An 18,095-nucleotide genomic window follows, 5' to 3' on the forward strand; every position below is an offset into this window, starting at 1 on the left:
AAATCAAGGGTTCTATGTCAGGTGGTGGTCTGAGAAACCTAGTAGGAAACAGATCGTTTTTCACATGGTGAAATCAGTACATTTGTGCCGAGAGAATCGATGGATCTTGGCATGGAGAAATGACCTTGGCTTTGTGGGGGAGAATAGATCGTCAAGGGGAACAAAAGAGTTATTGGAGAGGGGAGCAGTAAAATAGATCGAGCAGGTTAGCGACGATGACAAAGCGCTAGATAATGACCGGCAAAAATTTAGGTGCTGAAATTTGGCTTATGTTGCTGCTTAGACTGTCTCCAACAATCGTGACCCAAAATACAAGACACATTCATTCTTTAGGTAGCGCTACAGACAAAGGGTTCAATATCTATTTTTTTATCTTCTCCAACAATAAGACCTAAAAGACAACATTTTCTACATATGAGTCTCCAGGAGAGAGGATACTCAGATTTGGGTTATGCCTCTCCTATCACCTAAAATGGGTATTCCATATAGATACTTTATTGGAGATTATATGTATTGTGTTGGAGACCTATTTTTGGTTTGGGTTCCGCAATGGGTCTTCTGTTGGAGACAGCTTTATGCTGATTTGTTGTAAGAGAAAAACACCGTTCGTTCGCTGAAAAGTACTGCTGAAGTACTGCTGCAGAACATGGCGTTAGTCGTCGGGTATCCTTGTACAACGCCTCAATCCTGTAGTAGTGAAGGACTCATTCATGGGAAAAGAGGAAAGGAGAGGTGTTAAATGTAAAAAAAGCATGTCATGCTAACGTATCACATCAACATGAAACGCCTATGTGGCTGACATAGACCTAGAGTGCACCCCTCAGTAAGCTTAGGGACCAAGAAATATATTTTTAAAGTTTATGGACTTTAAGTGTGACACCCTTATAAGTTTAAGGGTTGCTGATGAATTCAACTCTTTTTTAATTAATCTCATCTCTCGCTTATGTGGCAGCTCATGTTGTTGTGCCTTGTTATCATCAAATAGTTTAGGGTTTCATGGTATCCATGCATACATAAGTAAAAAATGCCCTTTCTATCCTTACCTATAAGGTTACTAAATTCCTTGAACCCATAATGAATCCAAATGTCTGTCATATTCCATCATCCATCTTAACCGTTATTTCGAATTAGAAGACACTTTGGCTTTTCCAGTTATATTGTTTTTACTATGTATCTAAGTATAGTGCATATCTAAATATAAAAGCTATGTATATAAAAAAAAGTCTTATAATTTGAAATAGATAAGGTAACATTCTAAATCAATTTATCTCCTAAAAACACCCTTCAACCATTCGCACAATCGCTCTCCCACATAGGACGTCGTGGGCTCGTGGCCGCAGCCCACAGGTCCCTCGCACGCCTTCGGCCTAGCACAGCCTATCCACCTCATGCTGCTTCCCCCCGCCGAGTGCTCCTGTCCCCGTGTCTAGATGGTCGCATCCAAAAGAAACAAAAATGAAAATTGAAACGGCCACTCTGATAATTAAGTGATGAAATTGACTTTCATCGTTTCATGACGAAGTCTGAGACGAAAGCAGCAATTCCACCAACGTAATACATTGCCAGTTAGAATAGAAGCTTCTCAAGATATGGAAGTACGGTGGGGGAGCGGCCTTTCTTTCACATTTTCGTTTTGGGCTTACTCTCACATCGCCCAGCCATACATAACCTCCAAAGCCTTGGGATGATTCTTTGCCAGTGATATTTGACTTGCTCCAAGACCAGGTACACTTATCCAGAAGCAAGAGCAAGACGATAGACATAAGTGGAGGAAATGACTCGTGATCTTTGCACAGCACAGAAACACAGAAGAGCAGATTGCATGGCAAGATGACTCAATTGCAACTGCGAATTTGTTAACAGCTTGAACCACGTTGATTGAATCATAGAAATGCCATCCATTTCGTGAGGGCAAAGCACATCCATCATGGACCAGTGACATCAGTACTGGCAAATGTAGTGTAGGATAACATTCTCAAAATTTCCATGCTTATGTCTAACATGAATGAATTGGTACACAATACTGTTGTGGAAGTCATACCAAAGGTTTCCTAAGAAGATGGCACTAAACTATTTACCACAATCTGACAGCAAGCGGCTTCCACTTGGATAAAACAGCAGTTGGGAACAGTTACAAGCAGGGTTCCTTAATCTGACATGTATCCAAGACAAAGGTAAACATAAGTGTTCTTTACTCAGGGTTGACCTTTTGCTTCTTCGAGTCGTCCTTGTTTTTCTTGGCTTCGCGGCGCTCCCTCTTTAGTCCCTTTATGTCGTTTGACAAGGTCAACTTTCCAACCTGAATTCAGGCAAAACCGTGAATCGGGTTATCATGTCAAAGGCAATCCTGCTACAAGTTTTCCGAAAGCAAGACTCAGTACGAACCTGCTGGTCTGGCATGTAGACCTTGCCCAGCTTGCCCTGCACTGGATCCTTAGTGACATTTTTCATCTGCAAGAAGGTTCACGATAGTTGTGAATATCAGTGCAGTGACTCAGGAAGTCAGGAGGAAGATTTCAGTGAGAACACAGAAAAAGGCAGATGTTAGTTCCATTGGGTTTACCTTCTTAGCATGTTCAGCAGTCTTCATAGCTTCTTTCTTTAAGCTTTCAACTGGAAGTCTGTGCCTCCTTACAACCAGATCCATTGAAGGTCCAACTTCGACCAGCTCCATCCTAGGAATAGATGTACCTGACCTTTTTAGACGAAGAGCACAGTGCATCATGTAGACAGTAGTAGGAGAGATTGCAGTGCACACATAGATCTGATCCACACCAGCAAGGCTTAGATTCTCTACGACCTGCATTCAACAGCAACAGTTTATTAGGAAGCTCAAGAGATTTATCCATGCATGCCACCCTGTAGTTACAAAATTGCGCACCTCTCCTCTGAAAAGATCAAGCAGCACTTCTTTCAAATGTTTCAGCTCTTCAGCACTCTCAAAGTGTTCCCCTATGAAAGCAAAGAAAGGCTTCGATCCAAGTTTTGGTGCTAGCTTCTTATCATAAACATAAGACTCCATCGACTTGTAGTTCTCAACTCCTACTTCAACAAGGTCATATATGTGGTGGTCATACGTTCTTCCCAAAATCAGATTGTTGGGCCTCTTCTTTGAATGAGAACCATACTGCATCATGAGTTAAACAAACAGTTGAAAACAATGGAGTGAGATAATCTCTTTAAGACAAGGGTACAATGACATAAGGATAAAGCATTGAAATAGAAATAGAAAATATTATACTCATTTACAGATACATTTAGCAGGCATGGTTGACAGAAATTAATTATGTAGCCACTAGATTATTCTACTTCTACTCCACACTATGAATTATTACAACATCAGCAAATACAAATAGCAAACGATGAACTAGTCAAAATGATGTCACTCACCACTATAAGGCTACAGTCTGTCTTGAGGGAGAAAAATTCCAGAGAAGATTCTCCACCACTTTCAAAAGGCCTAATGTTGTCATTCTTCTTGGTATATTTCACAGCATTATCACGCTTTAGGTGGTAAATATCTGACAGCACAGAGTTCAACACAGCACTAGTCTTGGTACCATGGAGGATCAGTGTCTTCTTGCTGGTCTCAACCTGGCAAAATTATCAGAGCAGAAGGCAGATGTGAGATTGAAACACAAAGCATCAAACATGCTATTTCTATTACCACTTCAAATTATGCAGAACCTCCTTACATGGATACTAGATAGCTAAGACCAAGAATACCACATGATTTTCGGCATAAAGCATAGTGCATTGCACAATGTGCCAAAAGGTCACGTCTTTAACCAGCTAGCCAACCCACTGCGAGATTTGATAAAGATTATATAGAGCTTCATCACTAGAAAGGATATGAACATCACACAAGACTTGCTAAAGATTATCCCGAGATTGCCTTGGCAATACTGTTTGTTCTAAGATGGTTCCTGCACACTGACCCTGCAGGGCGGCAGCACAGCCACAGTGTTCCATGGTAGTGGCTGATCAGGACATGGTATGATGACGAGGTGCCCTACTAGTATCCAGTAGCAAGAATCATTTCTTTAAGGGCAAATAGCAATCACACACATATAAGATATGCAAGCAAGTATGATACTTTCGTCCTATACGTGTGTTTGCCAGAAAATAAAACACTAAGGCCTTGTTTGGATGTCATTGGATTCACCTCAATCCATGAATCCGATTACATCCAAACAAGGCCTGAAGGACACAGGAACCCTCCTTGCCAGGGCACCCTGCGGACAGGAGCGCCAATTGGAGCAGACGACTAGGGGAGGGGCAGGCCAAAAGGGCGACAGACTGTGTGGCAGCCCACCGCGAGCAGCAGGGCCATACCACACATTTTGAAGGGCCTCTGCATACATTACATCAGCAGGAGCGTACCACAAAGACAAGGCTAGCTAGTTTGTACTTTGTAGATTAGATAGACGAGGTACAAAATCCGGATGAGAAGCTGACATATACAGGACCCTCATCGATGGGTATTCTGATCTGATAATAGTTTAGATGTATGACGAAGCAATCTCTCGAAAGATTTCCTACGTTTACTGTCTCTGCTCCCATATCTCTTTGGAGTGTCGCAACTAATCTGCATAATTCTTGATGAAAAAAATTAAGGGCGCATAATTTGTTGGAGAACCCGCACGGTCGCCATCCTGCCGTCCTAGAACTAGATACCTGGTGGGCCTCCCCACTCCTTCTCGCCGCAGGGAGGTTTTGGAAAAGGGTACACGGGTGGGAAAAGGGAGCAGAGAAGGAAGCTTACGAGCTTGGGCGCGTGCTTGAGTAGCTCCCGCCTGGCGCGTTGGGTCTTGGGCACCCTGATCGCCGCCACCATCTTCTCCTTCCGCTCCGATCGAAGCCGCCGCCGCGGAGAAGAACAAGCTGAAGAGGAGGAGGGGAGGCGGCTACCTGACAATACAGCACCGGACCACTAAACCCTAGAAAACCCCGCGCCGCTTTTGTTCAGTAGGGGATTCGCGTGGCGCCAGGCAAGCCAGAGAAGCGCCGTCGAAGGGGAGTGGAGAAACGGCGGCGCCAGCCTCGCCTGGTCAGCAAACCTAACCAGCTCGATGGGCCTACTGGCTTCTCCGGCTCACTAGTTACTGGGCTGCCATCACATGTGTCGTTGTAGGCCCATTAGCCCATGAGGCGAAGTTCCTTTCTCCCCTTTTCGTTCTCGGCCCTCAACGTCTCTCTCCCTTCGCTTCCGTCGCACGCGACTGCCAGGCGGACAGGCTCCTCCCCGGCACTAGCCGTTAAGCCGTCGGTGCCCAACGGCTCCATTCCCGCCGCGCTCCGCTCTATTAATGCTCGCTCTCCGGTCAGTCCACTCCACTCCACTCCTCGCGCCGCATCCATCCTTCCATTCCCTCTCGATCTCTCTCTGCTGTCTCCCGGTCGCAGATCCCGACCGAGCAAGAAGCAAGCCGGCGCCAGCGGCCAGCGCAGAGGGTGGTCGACGATGGCGGGCAGCACGCGCGCGGCGCACAAGGCGTTCCTGCTGTGCAACTACACGCTGCTGGGGGCGGCGTCGGCGTGCATCTTCCTCACGCTCTCGCTCCGCCTCGCGCCCTCCGCGTGCGGCCTGCTCCTCGTCTTCCTGCACGCGCTCACCGCCGTCTTCGCCGCCGCGGGCTGCTCGGGCTCCTTCACCGAGGGCGGCGCCGGGGCCGGCCGTGCGCACGCCGCGCACACCGCGGGGGCCGTCCTCACTGCCATCTTCCAGGGCGCCGCCGCGCTACTCGCCTTCACACGGACCGCCGACTTCCTCGCCGAGCTGCGGTCCTACGTCCGGGAGGAGGACGGCGAGGTCATTCTCAAGCTCATCGGCGGGCTCGGTACCGCCATCTTCGTGCTCGAGTGGGCTGCGCTGGCGCTCGCGTTCGCGCTCCGGCTTGACGACGATGGCAGCGAGGAGATCGACGGCGTGCACTGCAAGAGCCGGGCGTCAGGGTACCATGTCTGATTCTCCTCTGATCAAGCACCGCGTCTGAAGAGATACAGGCACAGAAATCAGAAAAGAGGGATATTTTTTTTGTCTTCTTTTATTTACAGCTGTGGATCTATTCCGCTGTTGTTACTGTGATCATGGACCGAAGTGCAAAGGCAAATGTTTTGCTTTGCACTGTATTCAATTCATCTGTTATAAGTAGCAATAAAAACTATTCATTCAGTGAGCCGTAAAAGAGTGACTCTAATCCTTTTCATCCAAGCGAAGCAGACTCATCACTATTAGAAAAAATGACAGTAAAATTATTGTCCAGTTGGAGGGTAATTTTAAAAATAACCTACCAAAAAGATTTTGTCAGTTTAATTAGTAATGATAACATAAAAGCTTAAAAACAAACTTCCGAGAAATAATATTGAAGGATTGGAAACATACTTTTCACCAAGTAAAGCACTGGAAACATACTATTGAAGGATTGGAAACATACTTTTCACCAAGTTAGAATATACACACAAGCCTCAGTACAAATGCAATTTGAATCTTTTTCTACAGCTATGTGTAAGTTGAATAAATAAATAAAGATCAGACATCCACCATTACATACAGAAGCCAAAAAGAACAAACAAGAATGCAAAGTGAAAGATAAAAATAATGAAAGCCAGCCTAACTGTTCATACAACGAGCAGATTGTAAAACAGAATATGATTAAAACATGAAGCTTATCAGTCTGGGGCCAACTTAAAGATCATAGTACGGCAGTGTTTGTTCTAATGTGACTGAAAAGAATAATACCCATAAATATCATCCTTGCGTTGTCTGTAATTGTAGTCGTTTGATGCTCCTAAGCACACATGTGGGAGTCATGAACTTTAAAACTCGTTGGTGGTCATTCGTCTTCTGCTGCTGCTCAGCGACACCTTGAGACCTGTTACTGATAGAACCCACATATAGACCTGTTACAAAGATGGTTGTTGGCTTCCCAGGACCCCGGAAGCAGGCCATAATTCTCAACTCTGATTCATATCCAAATCAGTGTCAACATCTTCTTCATCCAACGAGCAACAGTAACCTTGTTCGGCAACTGTTTCCCACATTCCATATGGTGGCAATGTTCGGCTTTTGCTGTCAATACTGATCAAGTTTCCTTTTCCATTGGTGGAAGAAGGAAATTGCAGAAGCCATCACCAGTATCATCTTCTGTTACTTATCCTGCCATTATGCAGCCTTGCTGACACAGTCACTTAGAAAATTATCACGTACGTCAGACATTAGTCCTTTCTTTGCATCTTCCGGCAATTTTATGGTAACCTTGAGGAGCTTTTCTTCCTCTGCTTTCTGAATAAGAAGCCATTGTGCATATGCACGCTTGCAGAGTGGTTTCTCTCTCAACCACTGAAGATGCGTTTGGATCCATCCAAAATTCCATAAGCTGGTAGAAGCTAGGTTCATTCAGCTTTTGAGATTGTGGAAGCTAGCTTGGTGGATGTTTGGAGACTATCCCAGCTTCCACAAGCCATTGTGGAATCTCACAAGATCCAAACAGGCCGTTGACAACTGATAATTGATTATATGGACCTATGATCATATTGCCCATCTGCCCTCAGGTGTGGGACTTTGTTGACACAACTGCTATATTCATGAAGATGCCTTGAATATGCTTTCTTACAATTGGCTCACAACTTATCTCAAAACAGCTGCCTGATAACAAAGAAGAAACAAGGGGACATGGAATATTGTTGTCAGATAGAATGAATTGACTAGATTAGCAAGTTTTGTGCACTACAAAAAGGGGTAAGATTGTAGGAGTAGGAGTATTAAATACCACGTGTCTTGCACCATGAAGAACATCTTGTGTTGTTTCAAACATTGCACATGTGAAATTTGCAGCAACCTCTTCAAGAAAATCTTTCCTGATATGAAGCTCGCCTGCTTCTTGAAAGAAACATATATGCATAAGGTGTCAAACTTGAAATCATTTTCTGTACAATACAATTTTCTAGAGCATGAAAATTAATGTAAACAATGGGTACGTTGCGCAGGCAATATTGTTCTAAAGAAGAAAAAAATGATATGAAGTGTCAGCTTAGATCATGTACATGTATCTTTGTTAATGTCAGATGGTGACCTGATTGGTCAGCACTGCCAAATTGGGTGCCAACCTCCCATTGCCTCTTAATGAAAAACGTGCTATGCAGGAGAGCTGCGCGTTGTTTCATAAAGAGAGGAAAGATGTTTCGAAAAAAAAGGAAAGAAAAATACAAAGGAGGAAGCCAAAATGGACCCCTCCCCAAACACATCAACACAAAGCCGGCTAACAAACATGACTACAAAAGCGCCACAAAATAAACAAGGCAACAACCAGAAAACAAATTAGGAGTCAGGGTTTGAGCAACCTACGGAGTCCGTGGAGTGTGCAAGTACCAGCGAAACACCACAAACTCATCGGTGTAACAAAGTCTGAATACTTGGCCGGGCTCCCTCAAACACGCAGGCGTTTCAGTGCTTCTAGACTTCTGAAGTCACTAGGAACAGCTTCCATTCCTAAAAATGATGGAACTGATTCACGTCCCTAATGTCAATTTCTCTCTTTGTGTTTGATGAAAGTGTGACAGTCAACACATATTGGGTGTAACAAGGAGACCCATAAGCAAGCAACAACAAGCTTCTCACTATGGTACAGAAGCAAGCTCTCCTTCTGTTCTTCATCTATGGCATGGAGAACAAATTCAGTGTCAAGCACATTGCTTTAGCCATTAACAAAGTGTACAGCTGCTGGTGGGTAGCCTATATATCTTAAATTTACTCATGTTCCTCATCTTCAGTGAATGAGTGGATTCAGTTCTTTATCTGCATCCAACTACAACAAGTCTACTTGTTGACACCTTGTTCTTTCATAAGTTTTCATACCTTCGCAACTTCATCCCAAATCCCTTGGGAGATGAGAGGAGTATATATTTGATAACATGACATAGTTAATAGCATTTGATGGCTCAATAGACAAAAGTTTCTCAGCTGCCCTTCAACCAATTTCTACATTCTTGTGAATCTTGCATGCCCCATGAAGAGCACTCCAGATCACTGTACCTGGCTGAATAAGCATATTGTAAATAAAATGATCATCTCCTCGCATCACCAACTCACTCAAGTAGGTCCACCATGCAAGCATAGTGCTCCAACAGAGGAGTTAGTCCATAATAACTGTTCATAGACTTGAAAAACTATTGGTTTAAATCTACCAAACCAGAATGAGCATATGCGGATATTATTGTAGTCCAAGAGACAACATCTCGACTCGGCATATTTTTCAAGTGTATCTCTTGCTTCTTCCAAATATATATTATTTTGTATAAATGTTGTAAGAAAGAAATACACGATACTATATCCTTAGTTGTCATCTAATCAAAGATCTGCCTCGTGAACCCTATGTGGCTATGTTCCTGCTAGTGACCAGTGCATTACAAACATACCTATTAAACTGACACCTGGCCAAGTGAATGCACTTGCTTTCCTGTCTCAAGAGCTTCGCTATTTTAACAAGCAAAGAAGCTACTAGACAGGCTAGGTAACATCCCGTTCCTATAGAGTGCTTGGAGCAAAACAAAAGCTTGTTCACTCCTCCCATTATGTTACCTTGTGATCATCCCAGCCAAGATTTTGTGTTTCTGAAAGGCATCCTGTTAAAAAGCTCTTCTGCTTCATCTACCATTTCATCCTGCATGTACCCAGTAATCATGGCATCCAAGGATACAACATTAATTTAGGCTCAGGTATCTGCTCAAATAAAATTCTTGCATCATTAATCAAGTTGACCAAAGAATTTTTGCATGTACCCTTGCATGTTACCTTTAGGCTCGAGAATTCTTGCATGTACCCTGAGAGAGTGCAGGATTCACGGTTGACCAAAGAATTTTAGTACTCTGTCAAGTATGGCAGTGCCAACAACCACATCCCTCTCAAAGACAGACTTACGCACGAGAACATGGGTACTCTAACTCTCTAGAATGCCAAGGTTACCAAGATGGCGTATAGCTGAAAGCACAGAAACAAGGTTTGATTGCTCTTATGGCATTCCATCACAGAGCACTGTGCCAAAGTCCAAACTTGTCCCAATCGTTGCCATACTTCTCAATTAGAGTATTACCCAGAGAAATCATCACTATCCGAGAAACCAAGTTGCGTTCTGGCATTTGTTCAAACTTCAAACAGATTCATCTGCATCCACCATCAGTCGGCTACTGGCAGTACCCAGTAACTGTAAGCACTGTGTTCCGCGATGAGGCATCCCTGCTCGGCATTGCATCAAACAGTATGCGCGCAAGAGTAATGCCCTCATTCTGGACATAGCCGGTAAGCATGGGCATTCCACGCTACGGTGTTCCGAGCGCGCGTTTCATCGAACACACTCCGAGCGTCGCGCATACGCTCGACGCACGAGTAGCCCGACAGCGGGATGGTGCCCGTGCGCGTGCACCGAGCAGCGAGTCGCGGGGGATGAGCAGTGGCTGGCGCATACACGGCCGTGTCCCCGCGCTACGGCCGCTGAGCTCCCTCAGGGTCAGGACCCATCTGCCAGAGAACGGTAGCCGTTAGGAGACGTGGAAGTGGAATGCAAAGAGCTAGAGCAAGAACACATGTATGGGAGCATAAGTCTTTAATAAGCAAAGCCAAAGAGATAGGGCGAGATGATCGAGAATTAGGCCAGTCTTAATGGGGATTTCATAGAGTTTTATGGGCATTAAATATGCTGACATGGCACTGTCTTGATGAAGAGAGAGAAAATAAAAGTTTCATGGGAGTAGAGAGAGTTTTATGGGGATCAAACTCTTCTTCACTGTTTCCAAAATATGGGTGTGTTGGAAACTGGGAGATGAAACCCCCACTGAGACTGGCCTTAGGTCCAATTAACCAATTCCATGAAACTAGGCTAAAAAAGATCGATTAAGGCCCTCTTTGGCAAGGCTCTCGGAGGCTCCGGCTCCTCCTCAAATTCACCGCAGCGACACTGTAGCAGGAGCCGTTTCGAAAATCGAGGCAAAAAATGAACTGGAGAGAGCCGGAGTCAGTGAAGCCATGATTTCAAGCTTCTCCAGCTCTGTGCTACAGTACCCAGAGCCGGAGCCGGTGAAGCCCTGCCAAAGAGGACCTAAGGCTATGGCATTGACCAAGTGAGCACTAGTCATAGTAGAGATGAAAATTAAACTCTAGATAACTTTAGTTGCAGGTTGCAGAGACTTTGACAGGATTTTGCACAACTGAAGCAACATCTTTTTATGAATGTACTCAAATATTTGATTTGATTTAAAGTAGGCACGATAGAACACTATTCATGAAATATGTATATTGCGATGTAAATGATGCCCAAGACATGAAACTGCAAAAATGACAACACCCAACACAAACAAAAACAAATGACACCTTTAGAGAAAGCCACCGATCCTTTTCACTGACTTATATGCTTCTAATGCTACGCTATCTTCCAGTAATGTGCTCCAAATTATTATAGACTTATCTAAGTAGAACTTTTAAACTTTGATCACGTCATTATTGCAGCGTCACTATTTATGAGTTTCCCCTCTCTCTAATGAAGCTATGATCACGTTCGGCTGATGGTTTCTTTAGCTGATAAGCCGGCTGATGTTGTTTTGTTATGAAAGAAAAATATTGTACCATGACTGATAAACCGAATTGATAAGTTCAAGCGAATAGGACGATTTTTTTTGCCTCGTCCACTGCAGCTAAAAGGCAGTGGTTGCAACTGCAACATGTCATTCTTCACATAATCTTTGGCTAGGAGAATAAGGACATGTATAGTTTGAGCTCAGCCATGAATTTCAGACGTTCAATTCTAGAGGCTTAGGGCTGAGATTGTTGACTAGCCTAGGAGCTATCTAGATGGACTTCAACCAAACAATCCCTAACACTAATAGCCACAAATTGCAGTTGCAACAGTTTTAGTTGTGCTGAACACCTCATTTGTTTCACCCACTTTGACTTCACTAGTAAAACCAGACTTATGTAAGCCATGTTCGCTTGAATTACTTATCAGTCATAGTACAATATTTTTCTCTCACAACAAAACAACATCAATCAGCTTATCAGCCACAAAAACCATCAGCCAAATAGGCTGTAAATTTCTACCAAACAAGCTCTAAGATATCAACCACTATCATACACAATACAAGGATGAATTTAGACATATTTATCGGGGTCACAAGGGCGAGTTTAGGCATATTTATCGGGATCCCAACTCCCAACCCAATGGCATATGCAAATCCTTTATTAAAACATTGTTATAAATTAAAAAGATCCATGTCATATAATAAAGTTAACCTTGTAGACGTTAATGGTGTTCTCGCTCGGCTAATTTTGCCCATGACCATACCCTCCTTTCGTGGGTTCTGCACTCCTATAGCAGCTATATACTTTATCTTTCAAGTTCACGCGTTTACCTTTGCAGGTTCCTTCATATCATTTCGCGACAGAATGGTCGTCACACGTTGGATGCTTGGATAGTTGGATGTGAAAATCTGATAGTGATAGACAGACACCGCCGCACCGGAGGCAAAGGCGACCAAAAAAAGGTTCTTCCACCATGCACACAGGCAACACACTACACGTCGTCCCGGTGGCGTGGCGAACTCCTAGTGGCTGTCTCTGCAGCTCCGACGAGCGGCGATTCGCTGCGGCGGGGATCCGTGACGCTCAGCAGAGCAGACAGCAAGCAGTCAACGTCGTGCTCAATAGGCCCAGGTCTCCGGCAACGGGCCCTACCTACAGCTCGGGCCGTGCCGCCGTGGCCCGTGGGAGTCCAGGTCCGCCATGGACTTCGACAAGTCAACGTCGTCGCCCACCGCGTCGCTGTCCATCTAGCCGGTCCGCCACGGAAGACTCGACCGGCCTTCACCAGCGAGTGACCTCCCCACTCTCTCCCAAGCTGACCCGGGCGTTCATAACAACCACAGCAATGCCATCCCCACGTCGGCAAGACGGCGCGGGACGGAGTGGCATCCTCGTGAATAGCCACGCTTCCTGAGCCCCTTCTCGGATCCGCTCTCTTAACAAATATTCCCTTCGCGGTTCCCAGTCGCCCACCGAGACTGGTAGGAAAGCTCGTCGCCGTACGGGGCTCGGCTCAGGTGAGCGAGCGGCGGGTACTGAGGCCGGAGGCGATGGGCCGCCTCCGCGACGGGCGAGCCTTCCTCCACCGCGCGCTGGTCCTCTCGTCGCTGCTCCTCCTCGCCTCCGGCGAAATCTTCTTCGAGGAGCGATTCGATGGTACTGTGCGTCGCTTGGGTTGATTTTGTTTCCGGTTTAGCTAGTCGGCGCGTTTAGTTCGGTGGTCAACGGTTGTCTTCGAGGAGCGATTGGGTGATTCTGTGACTGTGTTGGATTAATTTGGTGCTCCTTTGTCCTATTCGCTGGTTTAGTTGCGCATTGGTGTCACTGTGACTAGTTACTGACTGCCTGCTAACGCCGACAGATTCAGAATTTCGGTTTGTTGGTTCAGAGTTGTTCGTTATTCATATGGTTTAGCTTTCCAGAGAAGTGAATTAGTCTAGAGGTATTGTTACTGCTAGTTGTGCCTTCTGATATGCTCCAGCGGTCCTGCCTCCAGGACTCGAAGAACTTACAGTTGACTTTCAGTCCGTCGTCCTATCGATGTGATGCCATGTGCAGTCCATGAACTTATCAGTAGTTGATGTCTGATCAACTTTCTTGTTTTTCTAGGTGGATTTCTTTTTTTAATTTGATTAATGAAATTGTGCAACATGGTAACATTCAGATGGGTGGGATAGCCGTTGGGTGAAATCTGATTGGAAGAAGAGCCAAGGACAAGCCGGAACCTTCCGACACACAGCGGGAACCTATTCTGGAGACCCTGACGATAAAGGTGAGGGTCTATTCATGAGTGGACCTTTATATGCAGTGCCCTATTCTCTTGGCTGATAAGCTATGGCTGAAAGTACTGTTGGCTGATTTGTTTCGTTGACTGAAAAAGTACGGCTTATAAGCCAAGCGAACAGGGGCATGTGGTCCCTCTTTGCTTCTTGTAGTATCTTGTGTTTTACAAAGAAAACAAATCTGTATTTGACAGTGACAGTGGATATTTTGATACCCAGTTTCCAGCTAGATATGCCTTGGGTCTATTCATGTTATTTCAACTACTGAACTTGAGCATCTTTTTAAAAAACTTCAATCAGAGGAGGTGCTCAGGCTGCATTCCATTCGCCACCCCCTGTTTTCATCATAAACATTTTTTTTGTTAAAAAAAAGAGGAGCATTTCTAGATTTGTACATACTTTATCAATCATCTTCAATTTTTAAAACCAAAAAAGGTATAACCTTATCTTTGGCTTTTTGCCATGGTTTGTTTCGTGTGTCATATGATTATTTGCATTGTGCAACCATCTTTTCAGGTATACAAACAACTGGGGATGCCAAACATTTTGCTATATCGGCAAAATTCCCAGAATTTAGTAACAAGGGCCGGACATTGGTGATCCAGTACTCTCTAAAGATTGAGCAAGACATTGAATGTGGTGGTGCTTACATCAAACTTATGTCTGGTTATCTCAACCAGAAGAAATTTGGTGGCGACACTCCTTACAGGTCAATTTGCTCTCTGTGTTTGGCCTAAAAAAGTTTGTTTATGAGGTTCCTTCATATAATGTTCAAAATTATAGATATGAAATGTGTCCTTGTGTATCCATGAACTCTACAACTGCAGCTTTTCAGTCTTCACCTTGATGTAGAACAATTTTTTCATAAAACCTGGTAGTAATCCTACCTTCGGATCTTGCGCATATTCCTAGAGAATCATCAGTGGTAATTTGGTGTATTGATCATCTGTTGAAGTTGATTGCAGCTGTTAAGGGAAGTCGATAACTTTACCAAAAAAAAGTATTAACACACTGTGTTAGCATGCTTCAAACTTAAAAAAAAATCATTAACTCTCTTTTTCTTCAAAAAGCCAATGGGTATCATGATACATACCAGCTGAAAATTAGTTGGAAGATCATCTAAAACAGAGTCAATCTAGTTACTAATGTATAGTGTCCTGGTTGCCTTCCTGTTGAACTGTTAGTAATTATTCAGTCTGTCTTAGCTTCTACTGGCTATTACCTACTAAATGTCTTGATATTTGCTTATGCAGCTTCATGTTTGGGCCTGATATATGTGGGGATCAGAAAAAGAAGCTCCATCTCATACTTTCGTACCAAGGGCAAAACTACCCTATCAAGAAAGATCTAAAATGCGAAGCAGACAAGTTGACACATTTTTACACATTTATTCTAAGACCTGATGCCACTTATAGCATCCTTATCGATAACCGGGAGAGAGAATTTGGAAGCATGTACACTGACTGGGATATCCTTCCTCCTCATAAGATCAAAGATGTTAATGCAAAAAAGGTTTGAGAGTTTTCTGGTGTGATGAAAACATTGTTATACAGTAATTTCAACCATGCCTTTCCTTATGCATCTGTTTCTTTCAGCCAAAAGACTGGGATGACAGGGAATATATTGAAGATCCTGATCAAGTTAAGCCAGAGGTATGCCTTGTCATATTTCCTGTCTTAAACTTATCTTGATCAATAATTCTATATAACCTTTTACCTGCACTGAACAGGGATATGATTCAATTCCTAAACAGATACCTGATCCAAAGGACAAAAAGGTATGCATGATTCTGAGTTTTTTTTTTAAATATACACCAGTTCGGTTTTAACAATTTAATTAACACTTTCATGCTTCAGAGCACTTATTCAGATCTCAGTATGCAAATGATAGACCTTTATTGTTTATATTATGAAACAAACGAGGGTAGAGAAACATTCAATTTTACACATTCATGCCTGTTACTTTTCCTTTCTTCTTTTTGAGCATCCCAGTCACTTTTCCTGATTCACTAGCGTGTGTCAGTAATTTCTAGACATTCATCACTCAACGAACACAATATGACAGTATTTTTGTTTTATGCTAAATCAGCCTGAGTCATGGGATGATGACGAAGACGGTACATGGAAGCCCAGAATGATACCTAATCCAGAATACAAGGGACCATGGAAGCGGAAGGTTTATTTACTTGACTAGTAATCTTCTCATGACCTTTTGTTTCTTTGAATAGTTATGTACTCATGAAATTTCTGCTCTCAGAAAATTAAGAATCCTAACTACAAAGGAAAATGGAAGACCCCATGGATTGACAATCCAGGTGAGAGACATATGTCTAATCTTGTGCCCTTTACATATGTAGATTATGTCTACTGTCTGGTCGCATGACAGTTTTATGTATTTCTCGACAGTAATTTTACTGCATGTGTCTTTGAACTGAATCTTGCACGCTTGATCCAACATTAATTAAACTATATTTTGCAGAGTTTGAGGATGACCCAGACCTATATGTTCTGAAACCTTTGCAGTATGTGGGGATTGAAGTCTGGCAGGTATGAAACATCGTAACTGGACGAAGGCGTGCCCCATCACAATCTTTGTTTGTATCAAATGATTTAAATCCTATCTGAACTAACTACTACCATGGTATACAGGTCAAAGCTGGTTCCGTTTTTGACAACATTTTGATTTGCGATGATCCAGACTATGCAAGACATGTTGTAGATGAAACTTTTGCTGCAAATAAGGAGGTAGACACACGGCATGTTGTGATCCATGTTGTCCCTCCCTGGGAACCCTTTTTCATTTTATTTCTATGCTGCAGGCTGAAAAAGAGGCCTTTGAAGGAGCTGAAAAGAAGAGGAAGGCTAGAGAAGAAGAGGTTAATTAACATGGAATCTTATCCTCTTTCTGCTCTGGTTGCTGTTAACTGTTAACAATTCTGAAATTCTGAAGACGAGCCTTGGAAGAATTAACAGGCGTTGCTTTTCTGCAGGAAGCACGGCGAGCACGCGAGGAAGGGGAGAGACGAAGGCGGGAGAGGGATAGGGACCGTGGCAGGGACCGTTACAGGGATAGATATAAGGTACATTTCTTCCATTCGCCATACTGGATCCCTTTTCCCTGTTGCAGTTATGTTTGTCCTTGTTATATAAGACCTTCTTTTCTTGATTTGTGTTCCCTCCATTCCAAATTATAAGACATTTTGGCTTGTCTAGATACATAACTTTTGCTATGCGATTAGATATACATTATGTCTAGATATAAGTATAGTTAAAGCTATGAATCTAGAAAAGCCAAAACGTCTTATAATTTTGAGTGGAGTGAGTAGTTCAATATTCCGTCCTCTTAACTTATCAGTAGCCTTCTTAAGGATTATTATCTGCCAAAAGTTTCAGGTTGTAGGTCCTTGCTTCCCTGTAGAACAGTGATATAAACCATTGCATGAATAATATTACAATAACAGACGTGGCCCGCACACCTATGAATAATTTCAGCGTATTCACTCCAGTGAACAAATTTAGCAAAAATATGTGCCAAGTATTCATATCTCTTAGCTGCATAGTCAGTCTCAGTAATATGGCAGTGCTTTATATATCAACCATATGCTAACATATTGTTTCTTTCCTCTGCATTTGCAGCGTCATAGACACTACGACTACCATGTAAGTTACAAAGTATCTTCATTTCTTATCCTGGAACGCCCAAAGCACAAGAAAAGGTACCTGACGTTATAAGTTGTTTGTTTCGTGTTCAGGACGAGCTATAGATCACCTGTTCTTTTGAAATCTGCACGATATTGGTTGTCTATGGAGGGCCTTGATGATTGTGCCAATAAGGTGTACCACTTCAGGACGGGCACAGATGTTTGAGGTCCTTAACCCTACTGTTACAGTCGTGGAGAGCACACGTGCAGAACTTGTATGTTGTACACGGGAATCAAGCTGAATCTGTGATTTTGGCGATGGGTAGAGATTGACCATCGCGGCTGTAACTAAACTTCCCCGTTGCGAACTTGCGATGCAATATGAGCTGTAGTACTGTCCTTGTACTAATATTTACCTCGAAATGTTATATTCGTGCTGCAAACGTTGATAAACCTTTCATTGTCAGGAGTCAGGACAAGGAAAAACACGAAGGGGCCTGATTGAGGACTCCTTTGTTGTTTGCTTCCTATCAAAATAAAATGTTTTATCTTTGTATACTTGCCCTACTCACTCAACTTTTTACTATTTTCCAACAGTTCGACA

General features: G+C 43.5%; 3 protein-coding genes and 2 pseudogenes across 3 annotated transcripts; 2 read left to right on the top strand and 3 right to left on the bottom strand.

Annotated features, from left to right (window-relative positions):
* Positions 1-1,948: 1,948 nt before the first annotated feature.
* On the bottom strand, positions 1,949-5,028 carry LOC136513550 (ribosome production factor 2 homolog). Its single transcript, XM_066507530.1, has 6 exons — positions 4,766-5,028; positions 3,391-3,594; positions 2,882-3,127; positions 2,564-2,800; positions 2,386-2,451; positions 1,949-2,299 (listed from the first exon to the last, which is right to left on the bottom strand). Exons 1-6 carry the CDS (start codon positions 4,835-4,837, stop codon positions 2,192-2,194), a joined length of 933 nt encoding a protein of 310 aa, XP_066363627.1. The 5' UTR covers positions 4,838-5,028; the 3' UTR covers positions 1,949-2,191.
* A 325-nt stretch (positions 5,029-5,353) lies between these two features.
* LOC136514089 (uncharacterized) lies at positions 5,354-6,176 on the top strand. The gene has a single exon (XM_066508072.1). It carries the CDS (start codon positions 5,465-5,467, stop codon positions 5,966-5,968), a length of 504 nt encoding a protein of 167 aa, XP_066364169.1. The 5' UTR covers positions 5,354-5,464; the 3' UTR covers positions 5,969-6,176.
* Positions 6,177-9,086: 2,910 nt separating this feature from the next.
* LOC136511092 (pentatricopeptide repeat-containing protein At1g53600, mitochondrial-like) lies at positions 9,087-9,683 on the bottom strand (annotated as a pseudogene).
* LOC136511093 (pentatricopeptide repeat-containing protein At2g35030, mitochondrial-like) lies at positions 9,646-12,816 on the bottom strand (annotated as a pseudogene).
* A 205-nt stretch (positions 12,817-13,021) lies between these two features.
* Positions 13,022-18,049, top strand: LOC136510126 (calreticulin-3-like). The gene is made up of 14 exons (XM_066504692.1): positions 13,022-13,225; positions 13,734-13,841; positions 14,368-14,560; positions 15,105-15,363; positions 15,447-15,503; positions 15,581-15,628; positions 15,940-16,026; positions 16,108-16,165; positions 16,330-16,397; positions 16,500-16,595; positions 16,670-16,726; positions 16,841-16,930; positions 17,487-17,510; positions 17,603-18,049. Exons 1-14 carry the CDS (start codon positions 13,120-13,122, stop codon positions 17,612-17,614), a joined length of 1,263 nt encoding a protein of 420 aa, XP_066360789.1. The 5' UTR covers positions 13,022-13,119; the 3' UTR covers positions 17,615-18,049.
* Positions 18,050-18,095: the final 46 nt, after the last annotated feature.

This window comes from Miscanthus floridulus, chromosome 16 (assembly GCF_019320115.1).
Source record: "Miscanthus floridulus cultivar M001 chromosome 16, ASM1932011v1, whole genome shotgun sequence".
Classification (NCBI taxonomy): domain Eukaryota; kingdom Viridiplantae; phylum Streptophyta; class Magnoliopsida; order Poales; family Poaceae; genus Miscanthus; species Miscanthus floridulus.